The sequence below is a fragment of the Echiichthys vipera genome, assembly GCF_963691815.1.
Source record: "Echiichthys vipera genome assembly, chromosome: X".
Taxonomy (NCBI): domain Eukaryota; kingdom Metazoa; phylum Chordata; class Actinopteri; order Perciformes; family Trachinidae; genus Echiichthys; species Echiichthys vipera.
Genome location: NC_139825.1, coordinates 32,330,145 through 32,356,179, shown reverse-complemented (window position 1 = coordinate 32,356,179; position 26,035 = coordinate 32,330,145). Strand labels below are relative to the sequence as shown.

The 26,035-nt window shown below is 40.1% G+C and overlaps 1 protein-coding gene across 1 annotated transcript in view; it reads left to right on the top strand.

The window, feature by feature from the left end:
* The window catches only part of scn8ab (sodium channel, voltage gated, type VIII, alpha subunit b), a 57,188-nt gene that overhangs the window by 15,049 nt on the left and 16,104 nt on the right, over nt 1-26,035 (top strand). Inside the window, exons 3-19 of the mRNA XM_083939035.1 lie at nt 8,511-8,641; nt 8,962-9,042; nt 9,131-9,259; nt 11,168-11,259; nt 15,624-15,845; nt 16,048-16,111; nt 16,676-16,817; nt 17,694-17,900; nt 17,988-18,269; nt 19,420-19,743; nt 21,069-21,201; nt 21,481-21,719; nt 22,961-23,134; nt 23,486-23,842; nt 23,963-24,136; nt 24,284-24,577; nt 25,918-26,035. Coding sequence (XP_083795161.1) covers nt 8,511-8,641; nt 8,962-9,042; nt 9,131-9,259; nt 11,168-11,259; nt 15,624-15,845; nt 16,048-16,111; nt 16,676-16,817; nt 17,694-17,900; nt 17,988-18,269; nt 19,420-19,743; nt 21,069-21,201; nt 21,481-21,719; nt 22,961-23,134; nt 23,486-23,842; nt 23,963-24,136; nt 24,284-24,577; nt 25,918-26,035 — 3,163 coding nt within the window. The remainder of the gene's footprint in view (nt 1-8,510; nt 8,642-8,961; nt 9,043-9,130; nt 9,260-11,167; nt 11,260-15,623; nt 15,846-16,047; nt 16,112-16,675; nt 16,818-17,693; nt 17,901-17,987; nt 18,270-19,419; nt 19,744-21,068; nt 21,202-21,480; nt 21,720-22,960; nt 23,135-23,485; nt 23,843-23,962; nt 24,137-24,283; nt 24,578-25,917) is intronic.

Genomic DNA, 26,035 nt, shown 5'->3' with positions numbered 1-26,035 from the left:
AGTGCAGAGGGTGTGGTGCAGAGACAGTGTATCTACCTAAAGCCATACATTCATAAAGCGGTCAACTCTGGAACGTTATTCAGCCCCCTTCCTGGCAAGTTAGTATGACATAATACCTTGCCTTGGGTCTTCTGGTTTCATATGGTTTCAATATGTCCACTCTATCTTTAAAAGGCTACAGCCTCTTAAAGAGGTTGAGATCACTGATTGTCTAGCGGGTCTCTTAAAGCTCTAAAACCGAGCATGCTGCAGCCTCTTAAAAGATAGAACTCTGTATTTTATATCATTTAATCATATCGGATGATTCAAATGATGCTCAATTTGAATGATAAAATCAAAATTTTAAACCCAGCCCTGTTCACCCATCTCCCATTCCTGCATATATAACAAGATATGATGGTTTCCAAATGGTGTTTTCTGTGATTAGTTAGTTGATTCGAGCATTTGCTACATTAAATGAAAGCTCATCCAGATGGTTAAACACAGTGCAAAAAGGAGTCTCAAAGTTTCCGATACTTAAGTATAGTAGGTTACTGTACACATTTTGCCTCTTTGCGCAAAGCTTCAAAGCATTGTTTCTTACAGTTTATGTGGGGAAAATGATGGTATGATGGTAATTATATATCATTTGTTCTTGTTTTTGTTTGATAATCTATTCAGTCGTATATAAACATTGATATGGCCCAGCTCTCCATAACCTCAAAATTACAGGGCAACCTCCAATTTTTGTTTTTCTCAAATTATTTTGGCAAAAGTTGTGAAATATGTTTATACCTATATTACCCCTGACCGTTCATCTACAAAATTAATGATATTTCCAGATAACTTTTGGTTAGAATAGTGTGCCATTACAAAGATTAGTGAAATGTTAGCTGGTACAAAAGCCAGCGGAATAATTGTCTGATAACAGATACTTGCTGCAGGTAGTAGGCTTTTAGACTACTAGTTAGTTTATCTAACTAGGCTACTGCCTATCACCATATTAATACAGGTTCTGATTTCTCGTCATTTTGCTTAGTCAAGATCTGCTGACCTCATCATACCCATCCATGTGTTGTGTCAGCAAGTTCAATAAGTCACAGGTTAAGACCTAATCTTCCCTCTTTGTCTTATTATCATTCATATAAATAATTATCCTCATCCACTAACATATTTGTTCTGAGGTAGTCCCTCTAAGTGTATTCATTGTTAGCGTCCATTGTTACTCTGCTGTTCCTGTCCTCACCTCTCCAGGCTGCTTGTCTCCTCTACTCGACCGACAGTCATCCTATCGCTCACCATTGCACTGTATGTCAATGAGTGTGTCTAAGTGTGTACGTGTGTGTGTGTGTGTACGTGTGTGTGTGTGTGTGTGTGTGTGTGTGTGTGTGTGTGTGTGTGTCTGTGTGTGTGTGTGTGTGTGCATGGGTGTGTGTGTGTGTGTGTGTTACCGTCAGCTGCAGGAAACCTGATCACAGCACTCATGCATCAAAGAGAGGAAGAGGGGGCAGTGGCGAGGAAGAGAAATGCAGCGTTGCAGTTCTTGTTTTCCCCTGTGATGGGGAGAGGACTGCCTGGGCTTTTCAAATGTCTGATGTGATTAGGCAATGATAAAGCTGCTGTGGTCATACAGGAAGAGCAGGGTGGAATTGATGGAGGGAATAGTAGTGTTCTACATGTTCTCACATCTGTGCTTATGTGTAGGGGGGGTTGTCGATATACATGAAAATACTGTTTAAGATGATTCAGCTTGAATTGGACCAAAAGCGGTCTGAACAGCTTTCAGGTTTTGTTGATGCATTCTTCTGAATGTGGTATTTTGGTGACCATCTTATACAAGAGTGTGCAGCAGACCAGTTCTTTCTGTTCGGGCTTCTGCAGCGCAGCAGCTTCTAGTGAGCATACAAAGGGAGCTAGCAGCTAAAGCAGCAGAAGCACCAGCCCCTGAATCTCAGCATAAAGCACTGTACACACCATTACATTTTGTTCCTGTCCCATCATCTCTGTCTGTGTGTGTGTCTGTGTCCATTACTCTCCTTTTCCCTCTCCTTTCTGCTGCCTCCTCTACGACGTCCTTTTTTCAGGGTGTAGTAAATTAGAGGGAGGGCCCGGCTTTAGTGCTCTGTCTGAGTCCTCAGTCTCTGATGACACAGCATCCTCTTGTACTGGGCTGAGTGAGAAAAAAGGGGAAGGGAGGTGGGGGAGGGGGGTTTGCAGCACAGCATACAGGTAAATAAGTGGGATGACGCATTTTTATGATATGGTATAATATTCAGGGAAATTAATTTGCAGTTATACATATTTTGAGACATTATTAGCTGAGTTTCTCACTGCAGTGAGCTCATTTACAACTACATGAGTTATGGTTCAGGTTATAATGCTGAGAGATATAATATCTGTGCTGTTGTCACAAAGCATCAAACTTTCATGGTGAGCAATGCTGAAGCTGTTATACTGTTGATATTTCTGCTTCTCTGTATATTCGATGAAGATGCAAAGATTAAAGAGACAGGTGCGATATTCAGACAGTTGTGAGAAAAATGTTTGTTTTTTTAACAATAAAACATATACATATGTTCTAGTAGAAAACCAAAATACAACTATGAACCTGAAAATGAGAATAATATGGAACCTTTAAATGATTGATCGATTATCAAAAATTTGGTTGGCAGTGAGCATCCACACTGATGAACGATACGGTGGCACCAAGCATGCTCACTAATTGATCAAGAGAGCAGTAGGCCAGCAACTCCTGTGTTCTGCGGTAAAACAACTGTTTTTGTTTTGGGCTGTCCTACAGCAAGGTAAAGCAATGAAAAATTATAAATATAGCCTACACTTGAACTGGTATTTATTTATTAGGTTGGCCTTTTTAGGTGGCTAAAATGCATTTAGTTGCTGCCTCCGTCCACAGCAGTATTTGTTAGCTTAGCCTGTCCACTTTGGTAATACACTGACTATGGATACTGGATAGTACGACATACAACCCCACTTAAAAACCCCAAACTATCCCTTTAAATATCTGTTAAAACACAAAGCAGTATTTGCTAAATTGAAGGAGGATTACTTTCGCTATCGGCAGTCAGCCATCATGATTATAAGGTTAGCCAATGGGACTTCCACTGCTGTCGCATTTCACCAATTATCAATCCTAAAGTAACGTCCCCAAGAATAAGGTGGATAGAGTTTGAACATGACACCCTGTAAATTCGAATGGATTTTGATTGGTTGTCAGTGTTTCTATCATTCATCAAATTGCTTCGAATGTGATCCCAAGGATATAGTTTGCCGCTTTTACTATAACTACTTATTATAGTTGTATTGTGGACTCCACCATCCACTTGAGTTAGAACGATTTTTGAAACTATATTTATAGTTATTCTTCTAGTTATCATTCTTGATGTGGACGGCCCTAAAGTCTCTATTGTTTCCCTGCTTAGATCTCCCTGAGCTCTCTCTCTTTCTTTGTCTCCCCCTCATCATCTCATTCTCAGTTTCTCTCTCTGCTGCATGCCTACTCAGTCCTCCTCCTCCCTCCTTCTACCCGTCCATCTCAGGTTTGGCTCTCTCCCCTCTGCAGCTCTCTGGCTTTCGGTTCTGCATCACTCTACCTCCACCCCCTCATCTCTCTCTCTCTCTCTCTCTCTCTCTCACTTCGGCTCTCATTGCTGCTGTCCCATACCCCTGCAAGCCCCTCTCCATATCCATGCTCCACTATTTCTCCTCCTCACATACACACAAAAGCACGCACACACACACACACACACACACACACACACACACACACACACACACACACACACACACACACACACACACACACACACACACACACACCGTCCTTGCAGCTGCATTCTGCCTCCTGATTCTTGCATATGTGCCTTTTTCTTTAACACTCTGTGGAGAATTAGCAACGTTTTACCGGCTTTGCAGCAAATTCGTCTTCCTAACTGTGAAGCTTGCTCTGCTGAGTTGTGTATTTCTGCATGTGTATGTATATTTAACTATAAAGGCAGATCGGTTTTATAGTGTTTTGTGTGTATTTGTAAGTGTATTTCTGTGTGTGTGTGTGTTTGTGAGAGAGACCCATGGTTCCTGTCGACTTCCATAGTCACTCCATATTTAAAGACATTGTTTTCAGTGGTTGGACTACGTGTCCATAGAGTTGGGATAACTGCGCCATTTGTACCACGATTAACGGTGATCAAAGCTATGATGCGTGCACAGAGTGGTTTTCTATACAAAAGGGAACGGCACAGTAAAGCTGGTGCTGCCTATATATTATACATAATATTAGTAAGTAATATATAGTTTACTGTTACTTCTTCTACCTTCCTTCTGTGCAGACGTATTGCTTGAAAACCAGCCTTTTTAATAAGCAGTGATTTCCAATTAACAGACTGCTTACTCGATTCATCTCTGACCACATATTTTTGCTCATATTCTTAAATTGAAATGAGTTATTGTCAGGAGATTAGAATAGGCCATTTTATTTTTCTTTATTTGGTATAGGCATTAGTAGGCTACAGGCCTATTGGTGTCCTCTGATGAAGCCTTTATGTTACAGCTAATTTGTTTAGTCATATAATTAGATTTAGTCCATTTATGATTCAAAGATTTCACATTATTTAAATTGTGCTGTGAAAATGGACTATCTGAAGCTTTCATTAAGAAAAATCATATATTTAGTATTTTCTAACCTTCAATGACTGATCCATTTTCCATTAATTTGGCACAATCAATTAATGAAATTGCCAAACATTTGCATTCCTTGTTGTAATTATGCCAGGATGCCAAGTCAACAGCTGATTAATCTGTCTACAGATTATCAGAGGTCATTGAGAAACTTAAGCCTCTTTATAGTTGAATTGTGTTTTTTTTTTAACCAAATAACTCAATAACAATGTTCGTTTACAATAACTTCTGTGTAGAAAACGCCAGTGTACAGTACATACAGTTCCTACTCTAAAATGTATGTTTGATGCTTTCATACCTGATTAATAACAACACTTTCACTCACACTAGGTTGGAGACTTAATTTATCTGTTGGGCCGCAGACTAAAGAAAATTACACTTCCCAAAACTAGCAGTTGGTGGTAAGATGTTGCTGATCATAACACCACATTTGGTTTATCAGAGATGCTAGCAAAGCAACACATTGTATAAAAAAAGCATCTTTACATTACAGTTATGGCTGAAAATGACAACAGATAAAAACAATTTTGCCGATTACACATACAGTATCTCCGCAATGTAAATCAACCGCCAGTTGTTGTTAGCATGACGCTGCAGTGATTCGATCTATAGTTTTCATCTACAGTTAGGGAGATAATTGGGCCCACTTCTTAATTAGTAAAAATAAACTATTCCCCCTCTTTTTCTGGGGAAATCCTAGAACTCCCTCAAGGACCCCACAGACCCCTGGTTGAGAACCACTGCTGTAGAGGATGACCTACATTGAAACTCAAACTCAAGGACAAAGCAGACATGTTTTCTTCAAGGTGTCTATAAGATGTTTATGTCTTCAAATATTTTTGTGTTATCAAAAGCCTTTAAAGGGCCTCAATAGGATCTCTCTATGCCATAATGCTTCTCATTGATTACCATATGGAACATACTTAGGTATGCTGTGATGCGCTAATGAGCTATTGCTCATTTTACAACCTCCCCTTCCATCCACATACTGTATTTGCTTGGTCAGCCAAACACTTGACCTCTAAGAGAAAGCTATACCCTCTGGACATGACTGTAGATCCTTTGTGTTCCTTTTTGTATTGTGTTGATTAAGTATAGATCATTCTTTTCTCCATGTGTCAGGTACAATAGTGAGAGGATATTTTAAGTAGTGCAGATGCTCTATAGGCAAAAAAAGAAGCGGAGATGGGAGGGGAGGGAGAAACAGGGAGAGAGGAGTCTTCTGATGCAGAGAATACATTTTGTCTTTCCCCAGACTGCAGACGCTATTTTTAATTTAATTAGATTTCAGGACATCACTTGTCTCAGGACACTTCTGGTCGCCTCCCCATTTCTTTCTAGTGTTTCCCGTGGTGTGAACCACCAACTCATTGTGTGTGTATCTTGCAAGTTACTGGTGCCATATGCAAGCCCAAATGCTTTCTATACACGTATGCTTTTTCCACTAGTCACGATCATTATCAGTGCAGTGAATTTTCAATTCTTTTAAAATATTTCCAGTTTACAGAAGCTGTAAACTGCATTCTTAAAAACTCAAGTCAAAGTGATATGAATGCTGATATAATTTGGTATTGTTATAGTTTGGTTCTGCAATACTGGTTTCACACAGGCATTGATGTGTTTTCTGTAAATATAGACAGGCAACATGGTCAGTGGTGTCATAAATACACAAGAGAGGATGTGGTGAAGAAGAAGAAAAATAAACCCTAGCAGTGTAACTTACAGATTCTCATCCAAACCACACATTTATTCCAGGAGTCTATTTGTTTGTAAATAATGCACATACTTTTCACTCAGACCCCACGTTATATTTGTCCAAAATTGGGCGCAAACATCCACAAATCACACCCGGGTATTCACATACAAACACATTGCTGAAACACACACTGCTGCCTCACCCCAGAGCACAGCCCCACTTGGCCCAGTGCTGTTTATGGGTGGGGTGTGGTTGTTGAGAGCTTAGAGTCAGCAGATCTGCTCCTGATCGATGACAGCATTTGCGGTTCTCTTCCAGTAAGAGCTTTAAACTCGGGCGAAGAGAGTCATTTGGCCACTGAGAGGGGAGAGAGCTTCCCATGCACCTGTCTGTTGCTCACAGAACTACTGTCATGGTAAAAAGCTTGCCAGGACAGACACTCTGATGCAACCCGGACAGAGGTGTTAACTGTACTCCTGGCTCTCGGGGGACTGGCCAAAGAGAGAGTGATGTCAGCGAAGTAAAAGACAGCCTCATGTCCTTGGCATACTGACTATATGTGCCCTTTTCTATACCTTTATCTTTTTACTGTATTGTTTTTACCCCATGTGTTTCGCATCATGTAGGGCCATTGCAACCTAAAGTACTTTGCTCACTGTTGTCTCACTGCTAGTAGGGTCAAGATTTTAAAATGGGAAAAGTAACAACACAGTCTCATCAAAATGCTATGTTCAAATTGATTAAAGTATCACCTGCATTGTGAAAAATCAGCCTTACCCTCTTAACACAGTCGTATACTAAGCTTTCCTCCACTGACAGGGCAGCACACTCCTCCTTTGGCCAGTGCAAAGCCACAACAATGCGCTCGAAAGCACTGAAATAACACTCTACTTCTGACTCACGGAACACAGGCACAAGAGAAATATTTTTACCTATATCAAATAAGGTGGACCTGGGGGCCCCTGAGCAGCTACTACGCTCCCCTTTTCCAACTCCAACTGACGCATGCGGATAGCAGAATCAGCTTCCAGCTTCTCCAGCTGGAACTCCCGCTCCTCCCCGCGAGTTTTCTCCTTGGCCTCTAATTCAAGACGGACTAAACGGACTCTAACACGGGCGTCCCGACTTGATCCGGAAGATGATTTGGCCAAAGAGTGATCACAACGCGGGAACGTGACCGGCTTTACCTCAGGGCCAGCAACCATCCCCACAGGTGTGCTAACCATGGGCGCCACAGGATCCGTAACAGCGCAACTATCAACCGGCAACACTGCCGCCTCAACCACTACATAGGAGGACTCCCCCACCGCCGGAAAGAGAACTCCATTTTTAACTTACTTGTCAATAACACAATCCTTAAGCTCCTGTTTACGCAGAGAGCGTGACACAGAAATACCGTAGTGGTCGGCGATTTCACGTAATTCTTTCTGCATCTTCCTAATTGAGCTATAGTAGGTTTAACTGCCGAAGCAGCAGCAGCACCTAACAAGAAAATAAACAAAACAAACAAGTTTTATTCAGGCAATTATTTACACTGAGTAAACAGGACCCCTCCAAGCTTGCCTAATGTAGCTTAACCTATCTATCTTCTGGAGCTTGCCGGGCTCGAGGTAACTATAAAGGCGGAACTTCGGCAGCAAGAACCCCGAACGCCTAGCCCCAACAGAGAATCGAGTCCTCCAAAATTATACCAAAATTATAATAACCCGGGGGGAAGGAGTCGAGGACAGTTGTTTTTAAAAAGGTAAGGTAGGTTTTTATGAACCTTTTTAGTAAATTAAATAATAACAAACAAAAACACACCCAGCTTCCTAAAGCTGTACAAAAGCACACCGCTTCTCAGGTAATGACGAGGGTGAGAGAGTCAAAGAGGGAGAGAGCAGATCCCCTCTTTTTAAGGCCCTGCTGATTGGAACCGATGTCAGGTGAGGAAAGGCGGGGACTACAGCTGGGGAGCTAAAAGAAAACCAACCAAAAAACAAACCCTCACAGCCGTAACAGTGCAAAGGTTTGTAGACCATGTGTTGAATAGTATGTGCCATATAATCACTGTAGTTCTGGAAATGTTCTTACTATCTTGTTATCTCTTTGTCTCCCCCTCTCTCTCTCTTTCTCTCTCTCTCTCTCTCTCTCTCCACAGACATTTATAGTCATCAACAAAGGGAAAACACTCTTCCGCTTCAGTGCCACGCCCTCCTTGTACATCTTAAGCCCTTTTAATCTACTTAGGCGAATAGCTATTAAGATTTTGATACATTCATATCCTTTCAAGTGATTCATTTTCAATGCTTTGCAGTGAATGAAAACATTATATATATATATATATATATATATAAATATATATATACATATATATATATATAAATATATTTATATATAAATATATATATATATATATTTATATATAAATATACACATGTTTTTTTCAGATTGTGTCACAATTCTTCAGTAAAAAGAAAGCCAATGCACGATTAGCTCTAAGCTTTACTTTAATGTTAAAATGTGATTATTAATTTGCGTTACAATTTATCGGGTGTTATGGGTAGCACTGTTCAAACTTTCCTTAACTTCTGTCTTCTCACGTTATTCAGCATGATCATCATGTGTACGATTTTGACCAACTGTATATTCATGACATTTAGTGACCCCCCAGAGTGGTCCAAACAAGTAGAGTAAGTACGCGTACATAATTATCCCCCAGTCATATCCTCGTTTGATGTGCCTGCCACCATTTTACTCTCTTCTCTCTTTGTTTTCAAGGTATACTTTCACAGGTATCTATACGTTTGAGTCACTCACAAAAATTGTTGCCCGAGGCTTCGCTATAGATGGGTTCACCTTTCTCAGGGACCCATGGAACTGGCTGGATTTCATGGTCATCTCAATGGCGTAAGTATTTTAATTCATAGATATTAACAAGCTACATATAACAACTATGGTCAAACATAAAAAGGAAAAAGCACTGCAATCAAAAGCAAGACACTAAAAAGGGGATTTCAGTGTGACTAATAAAAATATAACATTTTAGCATATGGATAGAAGAAATCTGTGAGAAGTGATTTTTTTATAGCACATTCTAGTTACAACAAAACGGCAGGTAAATACCAAACGGCATTATAACTCAGCCACTCAACACAGGTGTAACTAATCCCATGATAACGACTGCTTTCCACTCAGGCGTGATAATATTAGGATATTATTGTGCTCACTGCTATGGCTCACGAGACATATGAGTGGAACAGAGCATCCATTAATTCTATTGGTGAAGCTTGTTTTTAGTTTTACGGGTCAAATATTTTCCGTCAGAAAAATGGGAGTTTAAATAAACATGTTAAATAAAAAAATGTTAAATTAACATTTCAGTGTAAGTAAGAGTTGGATGATTAACTTGATTCCATCATTGTTTGGGTATCATAACACGCCCATCAAACCTTTCATCTTTTAACAAAAAACAGTGGTTTTTGCAGTTTGCGATTTTTGTTTTTAAAATGAACTATTGACTATTGTTTCTAGTTATGCAGTGTAGTGGATAATGTAGAACCTTTTTGTTGGGGTCCTCAATCACGCTGGGTTTGCAGGGTTTAATTCACAAAAATGACCCACTTGCTCTACATTATCCTGCTTATTACATGGCTACTCACCTCAGAAATGAATAATTTGGCACTAAATTTTGATTTAAACAAAGATTTTATTTAGTTAAAATGGTCCTCAAGAGTCTGTTTTTCATAGCAGCAAGAGTAGTTTGCCGTAATTGACCAATCAGAATTGAGTATTCAACAAACCCATTAAATAATTTACATTTAAAGATGACCAAAGGCAGTTTTCCCCAAATCTAAAATGTGCTGGAGGAAAACAAAAAACACATTTTAGTCAAAATGCTGCCCTCTACAGTAGAGGGCAGACACCGTTTTGTTAGCATATAGTAAGCTGTAGTTACCTAAGACTTACTGAGTTTAGGTCTTTCAACACATATTTCTTCTCCCCTTTTATTTCCAATAATCATAATATTTCACTATTTTGGATCACATCACCTCCACTGTGGACAGATTTTTTTCCTGGCTGCTGTTTGCAGGCTCCTAAAGACTAGACTGAGTTCTGCTTGTGACTCCTACAGGCAGTACGAGTGCTCTCTTTATTGGTTATTAAGACTTAAATTTTGGAGTGGATGACAAGTTAATCAAGTCGTTTTTGTGTTTTTGTTTAATGATTTGTGGTGGGTTATAAGGGGAGTTGATAAATATTGCAAATCCAATTCTAAAGAAAGTTACCCACAGCACCTTCAGTCTACATCAGTCCATAATACCATGTTAATAATGCTTATTAATGTTATGTAACAATCTATTATTTCTTTCCTCTGTTCGGGATGGCTGCTGAATAACTGTATCTGATCCACCTTGCAGGTATATAACAGAGTTTGTAAACCTAGGCAATGTGTCAGCTCTGCGTACGTTCAGGGTTCTGAGGGCTTTGAAAACAATTTCGGTTATTCCAGGTAAGACAGTCCAGGTGTTTGTGTGTGCGGGTGGGCGAGTCACGGGGTTGATGTTAGGTGTGGTTTTGTTTCAGTCCCTCTCCTCTCCTCGTCCTCCTCCGTTCTCTTTCCACTGGTTGGACAGGCGTTCTCTCTCTCACCGTGGTGTCCCTTCCTGGTTTTCGATAGTGGTGCTGGTGTCGTGCTCTTGCGCATACATACATGCGTGCGTGCGTGTGTGCGTGCGTGCGTGTGTGTGCGTGTGGTTATCGTGTGTGTTGTGTGTCATGGGGTTCTGTTCTGTGTGTCATCCTACCTTGTTACAGATACATAACAGAGTTTGTGGACCTTGGGAATGTCTCGGCGCTGAGAACGTTCAGGGTTCTCCGAGCCCTGAAAACAATTTCTGTCATTCCAGGTGAGACTCCCATTTAAACACTAAGGCTGAGCTTACTTTATCTATAACCTGTCTTTATTTCTATTATTTTGATTATTTTTTTCTTAAAAAAATTTAAATAGGATATCTTAGAGAATTCATTTTTTTTTATTTGCTTTTTTTTTTTTTACGAAATCAAAAATGGTAGCAATACATTTTTGATAGGCTTAGCAGTCTACTGGCAGTCTTGAGGGCTCACTTGTCCCATATGGACAGCTGGGCTTATGCAGCATATCAGACTATGTGGCAGCTATCTGTCTGTAGATTTCTACCCCAAGTGAAATATAAATTAATGTCCAAAACAATGCAATTATATTGAGGGATGGTTTAGATATTAGTTCCAAAGAGTTGACTTTCAGGATGTTATGCTGAGGAGTTAGATCATAGACTGTACGTATATAAAGATGGACAACATTTCTTCACTTCCCACTGTACAAAAGTGAAGCCAATATATCCTGCATAGCTGCCATCTTGTAATTTTGTAACTACAGTCTGCGCAGTAGTGACTGGGGGGCATCAAAATCCCGCCAATACATCTGCCAACCAATCACAGCTGTCAGTCATGATGTTTCACTCTGTTTTTATAGCATCAAATAAGTAAATAAAACCAAACTTATCAGAAAAATTAACACTTGAACAAACATCAGCGTGATAAGAACTACCTAAAATGACAGAAACCATCTTTGGGTACTTTGATTTTTTGGCCCATATTCTATCTGCTATCATAGAGGGGGTGGGACATAGGACCCATACTGTAGCCAGCCGCTAGGGAGCGATTGAGATGTTTTGGGTTCACTTTCGGGGAGCTGTCAAGCCGTCCATCTTTATAATCTGAACAAACCATTTAGGGAACAAACATGATCAGGAGTAGTTTAAATCCGTCACATCTGGTTTGTGTTCAGTTTTATTTCATACATTGGTCCAAATTCTCACAATCTATGACACTATTTTCTTGTTTCTAAAGACTATTTGATTCCCTAAGACTGCCAAGCCTAATTTGACAACACATCAATTCTGCATGAAGCTTTGAGACACATGCTTTTAACGAGTTTGGCTGTAAGGGGCTTTTCATTGGATTTTGTTATCCTTTTGTTAAGAGTTATTTCAGCCTTTAGATTTTTTCAATTTCTTTTTTTGAAGATCTTTGTCCATCCTGGGAGTGAAAGGGAAACTAAATAATAATTAAATATAACAAATGAGCAAAATTCTGTGCATATGTATCAGATTCAATACAATATTTTTTCTAGTGAGCACACAGTAATACAAAGGCTCATACACACTCAGAATTCTTGTAAAACAACGTGACACTATGAAGTCACTGTATTTCACCAGATGTACACACATGCTCATGCAGATGCACATGCAGATGCACATGCACATACCACACACACACACACACACACACACACACACACACACACACACACACACACACAAACACACACACACACACACACACACACACACACACACACACACACACACACACACACACACACACACAGCGTTCAGTGCTGCTCTGGGCTAAACCAGCCTGAGGGCTCGCCCAGCACTGCAAGAGTGGGATAAAGAGTTTCCTGGGATGGGAAAGGTTCTTCAGTTAAGGCAAGGTCACCATCGAGGTTTACAGACAAGTGATGATGACACCAAGTCAATTCTTTCAGCCTTGGCGTTTAAATGACCTGCATGCCACCTCTCATTGACCCTCCACTCCCCCGCCCAGCGACCAACTCTTCCTCGCCTGTCCTTTCTTTCTCCTCTTCACTTCCTGCTTCCTTGACTGAGCCTGGTTCAGTGCGCTATCTGTGGTCCTGCTGCAATCATTTGATTTGGTGGATGCAGCATAATAAAGAACTGCAGCTAGTCAGGAATGTTCACATAGATGGACACAAGGAGTGATGGGAAGTAGTAATCCCATGATACCGTTTTCTCCTCCTGTTCTTACAAAGGTGTTACTGCTTCAGACAGCTTTTTTATAGAACTGTTTACTGACATGGGGTATTTACGGTAAAAGTTTGAAAATTTAATGTGTCTTTCTGATGGAAACATCCCCTATAGCTGCAGTGTTTGTTGTGCTGTTCTGTGTTTTATGAACAAACCTGAATATGACCTCTGTATCTGTGGTTCAACTTGAATGCACTATCACAGTCAAATCAGTGTGCTGTTATTACATACTAGATTGTCATGTCTTTAATTTTATTGAATGTTTCTAGAAATGTCTATTTTTTTAACCATCTAGTTAGAACTTGGCTCTAAATACATCAATCCACCAAAAATTTTAATTTGAGGGAGACTGCAAAACTACTCTCATAATATGTCCTGCTGCTCAGGTGATAACAAGCTGAGAGTGGACTTTTAATGCAGAATCTGTGCCGGGTTTTCCCCCGGACATAGGCTACTTTTTATAGTACACTTTAGTTAAAACATGCACATGAAACTCTCCAATGTTTGTAGTTGGGACATGCTGTGTTGTAGGCACAGGTGTTTAGTATTTTTTTTAAAGCCAGTGGAAACTATTTTTCTGTGACGTTAAATAGTCATGACTAAATATGTGAAAATTGAATTTAAAAGGTAGAAAAATCATCCTTAAGTGTTATTTATTAAGAGTTCAAAAGTCGGTGGGAACACTCACCAACAACTGTCATCAGATTCAGAGTCAAGTGTTGGTTCAGAGTCAAATCCTAAGTGGTACATTGGAGTATGTGATTTCCAACTAACACCTAGAAAATTTAAATCACAGTGAGTAGCACGGACAAAAATATAAAAACTGGAATGTCTTGAGAAACTACTGCCACGTTGGCAGATAATTGTGTGTTTATGTAGAATCTGATCATTTATAATGAGAAGCTGATTTAAAAAAATAGGTTATCAGGGCCTTTGACATGCAGTGTCTGCTCTTAAAGACAATTGTGGTGGTGCACATAAGCATATAAGCCGATGATAATACTTAAAATGGGCAGATGGTGCTTTGGAGATTCTTGACTTTACAATGACACATACATTCACGTTTCTTAAATTGTTTCATACTGCTATGAAAAGGTTAGAACAAAAGACATCCAGTTACATGATAAGACTTCATTCTCTTTATCTGAAATAACTAGTAGTCTAATAGGTAATAGTAGCCTGAAGTCTAGTATCTAAATGAAAAGAAACAAGCAACAAAAGACACAAGTGAGAAAAGTAGCACAAGAGAAGAGACCTCCCAGGAGATGTGGAGATGGAGGACAACATGTTTTTCTGCTTCTGAGCTGCAGAGTTGTGCTCGCACGCACGGACTAGAGCTACATTTACCTTATGGGAATACCTGCGGCATTACATTACATTATTTATGTTTGGAAAAAAATAAATTCCTATTTCTGTGCTAAATATCTTTCACAACCACTTTGGGTTCTCAACTTCCTTCTATAAACTCTCTGCTGTAGGCTTTATTGTGTTGTTACTGTACAGTAGCAAATCATGTACCAATTAAACAATTTCAATGACTTTGTTACATTTACTGTATATGATAATATGATAGTTATAGCGTTTTTGATTTAAAGTCCTCAAATAACTTAACTTAAATGCAAAAAAATAAATGAAATGAAACAATTAATGTATTATTCTTTACATACATCAGACCAATTCACATCCCTGTGGTTACCTCAGCCATTTTGATTACTATAATTATATTGATTTTTTTACACATCAGCAAATATAACCATATCTCTTATAACTATCATTTTACGTCAAACAGAGCTCCTCTTTGCAAATTGTGATGATTTTCGCCTGCTGTCGAGGTGTTAAAATTACAGTCTAACGTAATACCCACAACATGGTTAGCAGCTCTCTAAATAATTAATTAAAAACGGAATGACAGGGAGAACAACAACAACAAGTGCAGTCTACACAGTCACTTTATACTCTGAAGCAATGCACTCAACAAACAAAAATGCATTTCTGGTGTTGAGGCCTGGCAGTGTGGGAGGTGCTCAAGAAATACTTCTGATGCTTGCCAAGTTTAGATTTATGTAAGAGGCTGTCCAAGCACAGGGGTTAAATACAGATTTAGATATATGTTACCTAACTCAACTTTTCCCTGCTTGACTTGAGTCCGTTCTGAATAGCAGCTATAAAACCAAACTCAGCTTATGCACTCTTGCAGTGCCAAAAGTTGCAATTCTTTTTATTTTTGTCTATCTGTGTGTTTGTTTGTTTGTTTTGTGTTTGTGTGTGTGTGTGTGTGTGTGTGTGTGTGTGTGTGTGTGTGTGTGTGTGTGTGTGTGTGTGTGTGTGTGTGTGTGTGTGTGTGTGTGTGTGTGTGTGTGTGTGTGTGTGTGTGTGTGTGTTCAATGTATATTAATTAACAGGCCTGAAGACCATTGTGGGTGCTCTGATCCAGTCTGTGAAGAAGCTGTCCGATGTGATGATCCTGACCGTCTTCTGTCTCAGCGTATTTGCTCTGATTGGACTGCAGCTCTTTATGGGGAACCTTCGGCAGAAGTGTGTAATCTGGCCAATCAACATAACTGAGCAGTACCCGCCAAATAGCAGCAGGATCTTTGACTGGAAAGAATACATCATGAATGACAGTGAGTGATTACCTTGACACTCAGTTAAAATAGTTGCACATGATTGCACAGGACTTAACATACATACATACACTCTTGGTTTTGTTTTTGTGTATGTATTTTTCCCCCCTAAAAAACATTAAAAGACATAGTGACTAATTAAGGTAACATACACATTTTTGCCCAGTGGCTAATACAAGTGACTGTTTCCTGTTCTTTATAGCTAATTTCTACTTCCTCCCTGGTCAGCTCGATGCTCTACTATGTGGAAATAGCTCTGACTCGGGGTAAGTTATCATATTTATACTTCAGTGTTTTGGTAGGTGTCTCCCATTTTTCTGTTGTTATTTTGCACATCTTGCGATGCACTTGGACATGTCATCAGTGATGTAACCAGGCACACACGCCCCCCAACATCTTATGTTGACTGAAGGGCTCTTCAGAGCAACTTCACCACACAGGATTTAAACAAGAAAATTTAAAGGTATTGTAAAGGTAATTATAGTTGTGTGGGCCACTATTTATCGCAGTTTACAAAATAAATATTTCATACACATACATCAACGTTTAGACAGTCTAAGCATTCAAATGTATAATTCACAAACCAGATCTGTTTGGGCCATGAAATATTAAAGTAAATCATATCAATATCCTTTTCCTCATGGTGTACATGTACAGTAAGCTTTCATGCACAAGCAAACAACAACAACAAGGCATTTATCAAGACTTTTGTTGTATCTTAGTCTGCCAGTGATGCCTATATCCGTAATCCCAATTGTGTTGATGCTGAAGTGGCACATCTTAGTCATTTTTTAAGTTACTGTTTGTGCATTCCTTTGTGTTCATTTCAGACGATGTCCAGAGGGCTTCACATGTATGAAGGCTGGAAGGAACCCTAACTATGGTTACACCAGCTTTGACAGCTTTGGATGGGCTTTCCTCACCCTCTTTCGCCTCATGACCCAAGACTTCTGGGAAAATCTATATATGCTGGTAAAGCAGTGTTCTTCTTTGTCTGTCTCTTTTCCTTAGTCTCAAATTGACAAATAAATGTCCAGAGGAAGCAAAAAGCAGGACTGCATGTTTTTTTGTCACAGTATGACCTATGGATGAAGTATTTGAGACCTATATTAAAAGCCTCTCTAGTCCTACCCAGAGAACTAAAACCCCCTAAGCAGTGCTAATGGTTGTGCCTTCACTTCATCATAAAAAGTATATATATCATCGGAATACCTGAATGAATCAGCAAAGGTGCCTCTCGCCATCAATTCGTTTGCCCTCTGAATAAAAGGGAAGGAAGGACAGCTGATCAGAAATACTGTGGCTAGGAGTGTGTGACTAAAAGTGTGTTTGTCTTTCATACAGGCAGAAAATAATTCAGTTATTTGAATTTGTTATGAAGCACTGAACAAAGCTGAATTATTTTTTGTGAAATTACCTTTAGAACAGTCATGTTCTCCGACAAATGTGTTTTTTAAGAGACCACTGAACCAGAGTTACATCTCCGTGCACAGATATCTGTTAAATAAATAGATAATGTTCAATTGCACTGCCATGACACTGCAATGGTATTTCTTTCCTCCTCCTCCAGACCAGCACCATCACAGCCATTGATTTTGCTAATAGGCCAGTCACTGTTTCAGAGTGTGTGTGTTGTTGTTGTGTGTGTGTGTGTGTGTGTGTGTGTGTGTGTGGGTGTGTGTGCAAAACTGGGAATTTCTGCACTCTTAAGGCTTCCTTCCTGTCTGGAGGTTTTCCTGCAGAAATCTATGAACCGCATATATCTCATCATTCTGACAATGTGTCTGTATTTTCAAAGTTAAATAACACTAATTTGTTCTCACTGCTTCGTCTGTGTGTATCTGTCAGACTCTGCGAGCCGCAGGGAAGACCTACATGATCTTCTTTGTGCTGGTTATCTTTGTGGGCTCCTTCTATCTGGTGAATCTCATCTTGGCTGTGGTGGCCATGGCTTATGAGGAGCAGAACCAGGCCACTATTGAGGAGGCGGAGCAGAAAGAGGCTGAATTCAAGGCCATGCTGGAGCAGCTCAAGAGGCAGCAAGAGGAAACACAGGTTGGGCTCACTCTCCTCACACACATACACCTTCAACTGTTTATCATAGTTTATGGTTATCATGTGCTTTTTGTTTTTTTGTCTTAGGCTGCTGCAATGGCAACATCTGCAGGCACGGTGTCAGAAGCTGCTTTAGAGGATGAAGGAGGAGGGCACTTGTCCCGCAGTTCCTCTGAGGTCTCCAAGCTGAGCTCCAAGAGTGCCAAGGAGCGTCGCAATCGCAAGAAGAAATGGCGTCAGAAAGAGCAGGAGAAAGAGAAAGGAGACAGCGAGAAGGTTGTTAAGTCTGAGTCAGACGATGGCAGCAAGAAAAGCACCATTCGTTTCCCAGGAAGCCGGCTGGGAAGGAAGACATCCATTATGAACCAGGTAAAGTTAAGAAGATGGAAAGCAATACAGTAAAGTAAGACTGCTGTTTGACTAAGCATATTGGCAGAAACCTCGTATCTTGTAATATTTTTTTTTTTCTTCATAAATCAATGCTATCAATCACTCTTTATGTCTGTGTGGGTTTTTTTTAGAAGGTTTTCACAAATGAAAGGTATTCAAAAATTGCTTGTGACTAAATTTTGTTACACCATTGGATCCTCAAACTGTTAGCAAAACCCCATTTTCCTTAAAAAAGGACGGTTTTGGGCATACAAGGTTTCCGCTCCCCTCCCCCTGAACCCAAAAAACAAATAATTCCTATAACATCAGCGGTTTCGCTTCTGGACAAATTATTAGTGATGTTATAGGAATTATTTGTTTTTTGGGTTCTTTCAACCATACCTTCCAGGGTTTTCCCTGGGTTCTTAGAGTGCTAAGGTGCAAATTACGGCCCACATTTATTTGCATATTGGTGACATCATTGCACAATTATTTACGTAGAGCTTAGTAGTTGTCAGTTGCAACCAGCGAGAGATTACTAAAAGCAAAACATGGAGGGGTGGCCTCTCTTGAGCCGTACCCATCTTGAGGCTCTTTCTGCTGCGTGTGTTCTTTAATTTATGAGTATATAGACTACTAAACTTAAATGAGGAGAAAATAATCTCAGTTGTTCGACATATAGATCATCAAGAAAAACATAAATGGCAACAAACGAAAATACATTAATGAAAGCATCTGAACTATTATTTTGTATAATTTTGTATAATTCCATTGCCATTTTACGATATATTACAATGATGCAGCTCTCAGGTTATAACAGTGATCGAGAATGATGAAAACAAAAGTTCTCACTCTTTATCATTCTTGTGCCAGTTATTTTGTGATAAATTAATGTGCTGGGGTCTGAGGATACTCCTCTGATAACCTTTGTATTTGTACATTACACCAATGATAAGCCAATCTGTTTGATGTGCTATTATCCTTTATTTACCTTTATTTTCTCTCTGTCCTCTGGTTTATTTTTTGTTAACTCTGTGCCCTACTTGCCCTCTTCACCTTGTCCGCCCCTTTTATTTACACATTGACTAACTCCTGCTGTTTTTAATAACTCATCAACTCTCCCCCTCTGCATCTGTCTCTCCCTCTTCAGTCACTGCTCAGCATCCCAGGTTCTCCCTTCATGTCGCGCCACAACAGCCGCAGCAGCATCTTCAGCTTCAAAGGCCGTTCCAAGGACATGGGCTCAGAGAATGAGTTTGCCGACGACGAGCACAGTACAGTAGAGGAGAGTGAAGACCGTCGAGGCTCCCTGTTTATCCCTTACCGCCGCAACAGCTACAGCGGCTACAGCCAAGGCTCATCCCGCATCCACCCAATGGCACCCAACTCTGGAGGGAAGAGGAACAGCACAGTGGACTGCAATGGCGTGGTGTCTCTCATCGGCCCTGGGCCCGGCAGACGGCTTCTGCCTGAGGTGAAAATAGATAAGGCAGCCACTGATGACAGTGTAAGGACGTCCATGGGACACCAATACAGTTTAGGCATGATGGTGGTGGCCCCAGTCTCTGCAGCTTCACATCCTCTTCCCCTTGGCTCTTGATCCTCTTTTCCCTAACTCAGTAGGACCCCCTCCCCCTGAATATCTAGATTCTGTGTTATTATTTAATCATACACTTCCTCTCTGATCTAATGCCCTTTTTCTGCTGCTTCCTTTTTAACAGCTCTAGAAGGTACTAACCAGCTGAAACATTATACCTGAACTTTCTGCCTTACCAGCATCATTATAGTCATTTCATTGATTAATATCTAACAATAATGCAACATGATATCAGCCCCCCCCCCCCCAGTCCCCCTGATAACTCTATCACCAATCTTACACATAAAAAGTCATTGCCATTCATAAAAATACAACTATCAAAAATACAACTATCAGCCTTTTACGGGAAAAAAACAACAACTCACTCCCTAGTTCTTCTTCTTTCATTCTTAGGGGTTTATCATGCCCAGGCCCACATCCCTGATTTTATCTATTTCTTTCTTTCTTTCTTTCTTTCTTTCTTTCTTTCTTTCTTTCTTTCTTTCTTTCTTTCTTTCACTCCGTCTGCCACCCTCTCTTTCCTTTTTGTCCTCATTTATCCTCTACTCCTGAGCCACTGGATGGTGCAAGAACAAATCTAAAAGTTTTTTCTATCATATTATTATTGTTATTGTTATTATTATTATTATTATATCTAGCATGGTAGATCCCTGTTTTATTCTCAACCAATCTAATTGCTTTAACCTTTTTACCTTTCTTAAAATGTAGCATGGTGTAGCAGCAAATGATGTCTTGAATTCCCCTCTGTTCTTGACATGCATGTCATTGCATGCAGTTTAATGTTGTTTCCTTAGGGATTGTGTCTATGTTATGCACAGTAAATGATGAAGGCTTTAGAAACCGTACCGGATATTCTCAAATAAAAGCCAGTACTTTAACAATGACTGTTTTCTAAAAATGTAACATCATGGAAATCAGGGGAAATTAGAAGTCCTGGTTCTTTCCTCAGTGCTGGCAACTATTTGAGAATTGACAGTATGAATTTGAAGTGTAATGTATGATATGTTGCAGGTAATGCTGAAATTGAACAAGTCAGGTAATTTTGGGAAACATACATTGTAAAAAAGATTGAATGATCTGATATGAAAAGCTGCATTCATCACATTAGGTAGCTGAGCAGCATGAGTTTTAATGTGTGGTGTTTGTGGGTTTGCATTCATGTGACTATTGTCTCTCACTGACGTGTCTTTCTCTGAGTACAGACTACTGACGTGGAGATTAAGAAGAAGCACTCTGGCTCTCTCATGGTGTCTGTGGATCAGCTGAACTCCTCCTTCAAAGGAAAGGACCGTGCCAACAGTCAGATGAGCGTAGTCACCAACACACTTTTAGAAGGTACAGACCTCATGCCAAAATATGATCTGTATTAGTTAGACAAAAACAGCCAATGAGACATCCAGATAGAGTTGATGTATTTTATTCACTAGGAAGTTTATGGAAGTTTATGGAAGTAAATATATATATATTTATATTATATATTATATATATATATATATATATATATATATATATATATATTCACTTGTGCGACTCAAGGAACTTACTCCTGTACCTGCACAAGAGTTTGTTTTACTTACCTTCATTCGTTTCTTTCTTTTCCATCTATTCCTGCAGAGCTGGAGGAATCTCAAAGACAGTGTCCTCCCTGTTGGTACAAGTTTGCCAACCGCTTCCTCATCTGGGAGTGTTTTCCACTTTGGCTGAAGATCAAGCACATAGTCTACTTGATTGTCATGGACCCATTTGTTGACCTGGCCATCACCATCTGTATTGTCCTCAACACCCTATTCATGTCCATGGAGCACTACCCAATGACTGAACAATTTGAGGGGGTCCTGTATGTAGGCAACCTGGTGAGAAACTGTAGCCCTTCTTTTGTCCTTCCAGTGCCATTTGTCTTTGTATCTTTTTGTGCCTACATGTGCCTCATTCTCTCTCTCAGGAGTTACAAAAGCATTGCAGGTTAATTTTGCCCCACCTAACCTCAAAACAATACATCCATGCATCCATGCATCATTTGGTATGTGCACTTACACGATGCACGGTTCAGGATCACGCTCAGGTGACCTGACACACAGACACACAGACACACACACACACACACACACACACACACACACACACACACACACACACACACACACACACACACCGAAATATAGAATAGCAGCTTTAGTAATGAGATTTTCCACTGATCTGTAAAGGTCTGTTTTTTTACTCAGAGTACATATTAACCAAATGTACAGCAGACATTTTGATGTTTGTGCTCTGCCCTTGCTGTCAGATATCACCCCAGCACAACTGTCTGAGGGCAGTAGCCGTCTTGGCACCGTGTCATTACTAAGACAGGAAATAAGGTCATAGGCGTTGGCATGCTATCAGGAGCGACACAGGGACTGAAGTCAGAGGAATCAGCATGATGGTTGGCGCAGTATGATTCACTTGGTGTTCTCTGCAGCACTGATTGGGCACATGATTAGGTCCAGTGTTGGGTGGACTATATGGGACAGGCTAAAACAATAAGGTTCTGCTGGAACATGGTGTCGCTGCTCTATGACCTTGCCCTGTCAGAAGAGTCCTCACTTGAAGCAAATCCCAATCCATTTTTAATCAGCACTACATAAAAAAAAAATGCAAGCAAACAATTTTTTTCATTCTACACTCAATTTTCTTCTAGACTGAGGAATGGATTTGAAACTTTGCTGTTTATATGTTTACCATCATGGTATTATTATTATTGGAAGTAGTTTGAAAGATATAAGATTTTTTGTCGGATTGAGTGTGATGTAACAGTCTAAGAAAACAAAAATGCAATTTTATGCTACTGTTCTGGATAGCAGTGTATCTTCAATGGTAACTTCACTAGTAAAATGTATCCAAAAAAGTCCAACCAGTCCACTTTGTACACCCTTATCATCCTGTTTCACCATGAAATACAATGCAAAATTTCATAGAACCTACTTACGTTTTTGTGGAAAAATTGTAAATTCAACCCCAACATTATAGATTGACTGTGATGTTCATCCCATTGTTGTTGTTTCTTTCTAAAAGAAGAAAGACCCTAAACTTTATGTGATCATTTGTGGGTCTACAGGTTTTCACAGCTATTTTTGCTGGAGAAATGTTTGCCAAGCTGGTTGCCATGGATCCCTACTACTACTTCCAGGAACGCTGGAACTGCTTTGATGCCTTCATTGTGACTCTGAGTTTAGTTGAGCTGGTACTGGCTGATGTGGAAGGTCTGTCAATGCTCAGGTCATTCCGATTGGTAAGTGGAAGAGATGGGAGACAGCACTTGTTTACCTCTTCTGACCCTTATGTACAGGCAAAAAAAAGTTTGATTGTAAAAAATATTAATCTTTCAACTGTCACACTTTGCATAATGTTGATTTTTCTTTATTATCATCACATTTCTGTCTTTAAAGCTATATGGTGTAAAACTCTAAACTCACTTAAAGTCTATATTTTGTGGTGGACCAAATAACATACACATGTTGGTAGTCAGTACATTTGCTTTATGTGGTCTTTAAAATGAAATCAGAAATATGAGTCAGTTCAAATCCAAACACTTTTCGATGATTGTCCTAATATGAATAACTGTGTCCTGTTTCTTTTGTAGTTAAGAGTGTTCAAACTAGCCAAATCGTGGCCCACCCTCAATATGCTGATCAAGATCATTGGTAACTCAGTGGGGGCTCTGGGTAATCTGACCCTGGTGCTGGCCATCATCGTCTTCATCTTTGCCGTGGTTGGCATGCAGCTGTTTGGCAAAAGCTACAAGGACTGTGTTTGCAAGATCGCTGAGACCTGTAAACTGCCACGCTGGCACATGCATGACTTCTTCCACTCCTTCCTGATTGTGTTCAGAGTGTTGTGTGGAGAGTGGATTGAGACCATGTGGGACTGTATGGAGGTGGCAGGACAGACCATGTGCCTCACCGTCTTCATGATGGTCATGGTCATCGGAAACTTAGTGGTAAGAAAGAAAATGCTATTGCATGAAAGAAGCCCGTTCTACAGTCATTTCCCAGCTGTGAAACCATTCATTTACTGTGTGATTGTACGGGTTACAACTTTTGTGATGTTTGTTTCTGAGGTGCTGAACCTGTTCCTGGCCTTGTTGCTGAGCTCATTCAGTGCAGACAACCTTGCTGCCACAGATGACGATGGTGAGCCCAACAATCTCCAGCTTGCGGTTGCTCGCATTAAGTTTGGGATTGCCTGGTTCAAGACTAACATGCGGCTGCTTGTGGCCACAGTGCTTAAGAAGGTACCATATAATTAAACATCTATATGTATGACCTATTCTTGGTTGTTGAATAGGTTGATATATAACAATTGTTACATAAATTTGTGTTTTAGTCAAAGAGCTTTATGATGGCATTCTTGTTATCTATTTTTTCACTCTGGAAAACAGCCTATAGAGGATGAGCAGAAGCCTCTGGATGAAATGTACGAGAAGAAGCTCAACTGCATAGCAAACCACACAGTGGACATCAACCGTGAACTGGACTATGCTAAAAATGGCAATGGCACCACCAGCGGCATTGGGAGCAGTGTGGGAAAGTATATGATTGATGAGGACTACATGTCCTTCATCCACAACCCCAACCTCACTGTCTGTGTACCTATCGCTGTTGGCGAGTCGGACTTTGAAAACCTTAACACGGAAGACTTCAGCAGTGAATCGGATGTGGAGAACAGTAAAGATGTGAGTAGGAGGGACTGGTAAGAGTATGAGAATGGAGGAGAGATGTGAGCAGAGATATAGCAGTGGTGATGTCCTTGCTTAAGAGTTTGATGATAGTTTGGGTAAATGATTGCTTGTTGGAGGGAGACCACGTGATGGTTTTACTTTGGACAATGTTTATTAGAGATCTGGGACAATTCAGAGATATACCATTGCTGTGATAGTCTTTGTGTTTAATAATTTAGTTTCTAAATTCGGATTTTAACATGGTCTAAACAAATACCACAATACAGCTACTTTACCAAAAAAGATAACTTAATAAGTCAGAGTGAACAAGAGTAAATATGTATTTGTTTAGGTTTGTGCCCATGTGGCATCTTTTATTCCATTAAGCAGTGCTGGTCTGAGCTGCCACACTGAAGACATTTAGTTCACTTGACATTTCAGAACATCCATTTAGACACAAGAGCTGTAACACTGAGCCTGAGTGCTGACCCTGCAGACGGAGACAAAGGGCAGTCCTGACGAGACGACAGACAGAACTATACCATCTATTGTATAACATGAATGTGGGAGAATGGTCAGACCCAAAGCTTGCAGGGAAGTCTGAAGTGTGGGTCACCTTGACCTGGTTTGTAGTGGGAAGAAAGGAGATAATGCAGCAGCATCACTGCTGTACCTGTATCAGGTTCATATTCCACTGGGCTCCCTCAACCAATCACAAAACAATCGTCCCTGCACCATAGCCAGCCACGGGGTACACTGCAGGGAGCAGACACAGGCAGAGCTGCTAGCAGCCAATCAGAGCTTAAATGTTTTTAGAAGTTTTAGAAATGGAGAATTTCACATTCATCTTTATTATACCTTAAAACTCTGAAATTCATATTCAGAGCAATTCTTACTCTAACACATAGTGTTATTTTCCATCACAACAGATTTCCTTTTTGTGCTGAACTGACTCTTGTTTAACTGTGCTTGTACAGGCATATGTTTAATTCTTTCAACACAAATAAACAAATCCTTCATCACTGAAGAATCTATATTTATACACGCATAACAGTGACCATCATTACATGCTCTGTCAATCACTGGTCAAGTTTAATTACTTCCTTGTGAATCTGTTAATAACTCTGCAGAATAGGCAGTAGCAGAGTGAGACCTAGCTGCGCTACATGGCTACAACATGTACTCCTCTAGCAATAAATCATGTTATGCATATAAACCCAAAGGGGCATTACTGTAATGACTGTACTGGCACTGTGCCGTATCCATACGCTTTCAGCATTTCACCGCTGAGCCTGTCATGTTCAGAGAGAAAGTCAGAGGTTGAACTGATCTCTTTGGTCCTCTGTTTGTCCTAGCTGGATGACACCAGTTCTTCTGAGGGTAGCACAATAGACATCAAGCCTGATGTGGAGGAGGTTGCCGTGGTGGAGGTAGTGGAGGAGTATGTTGACCCGGAAGCTTGCTGGACAGAAG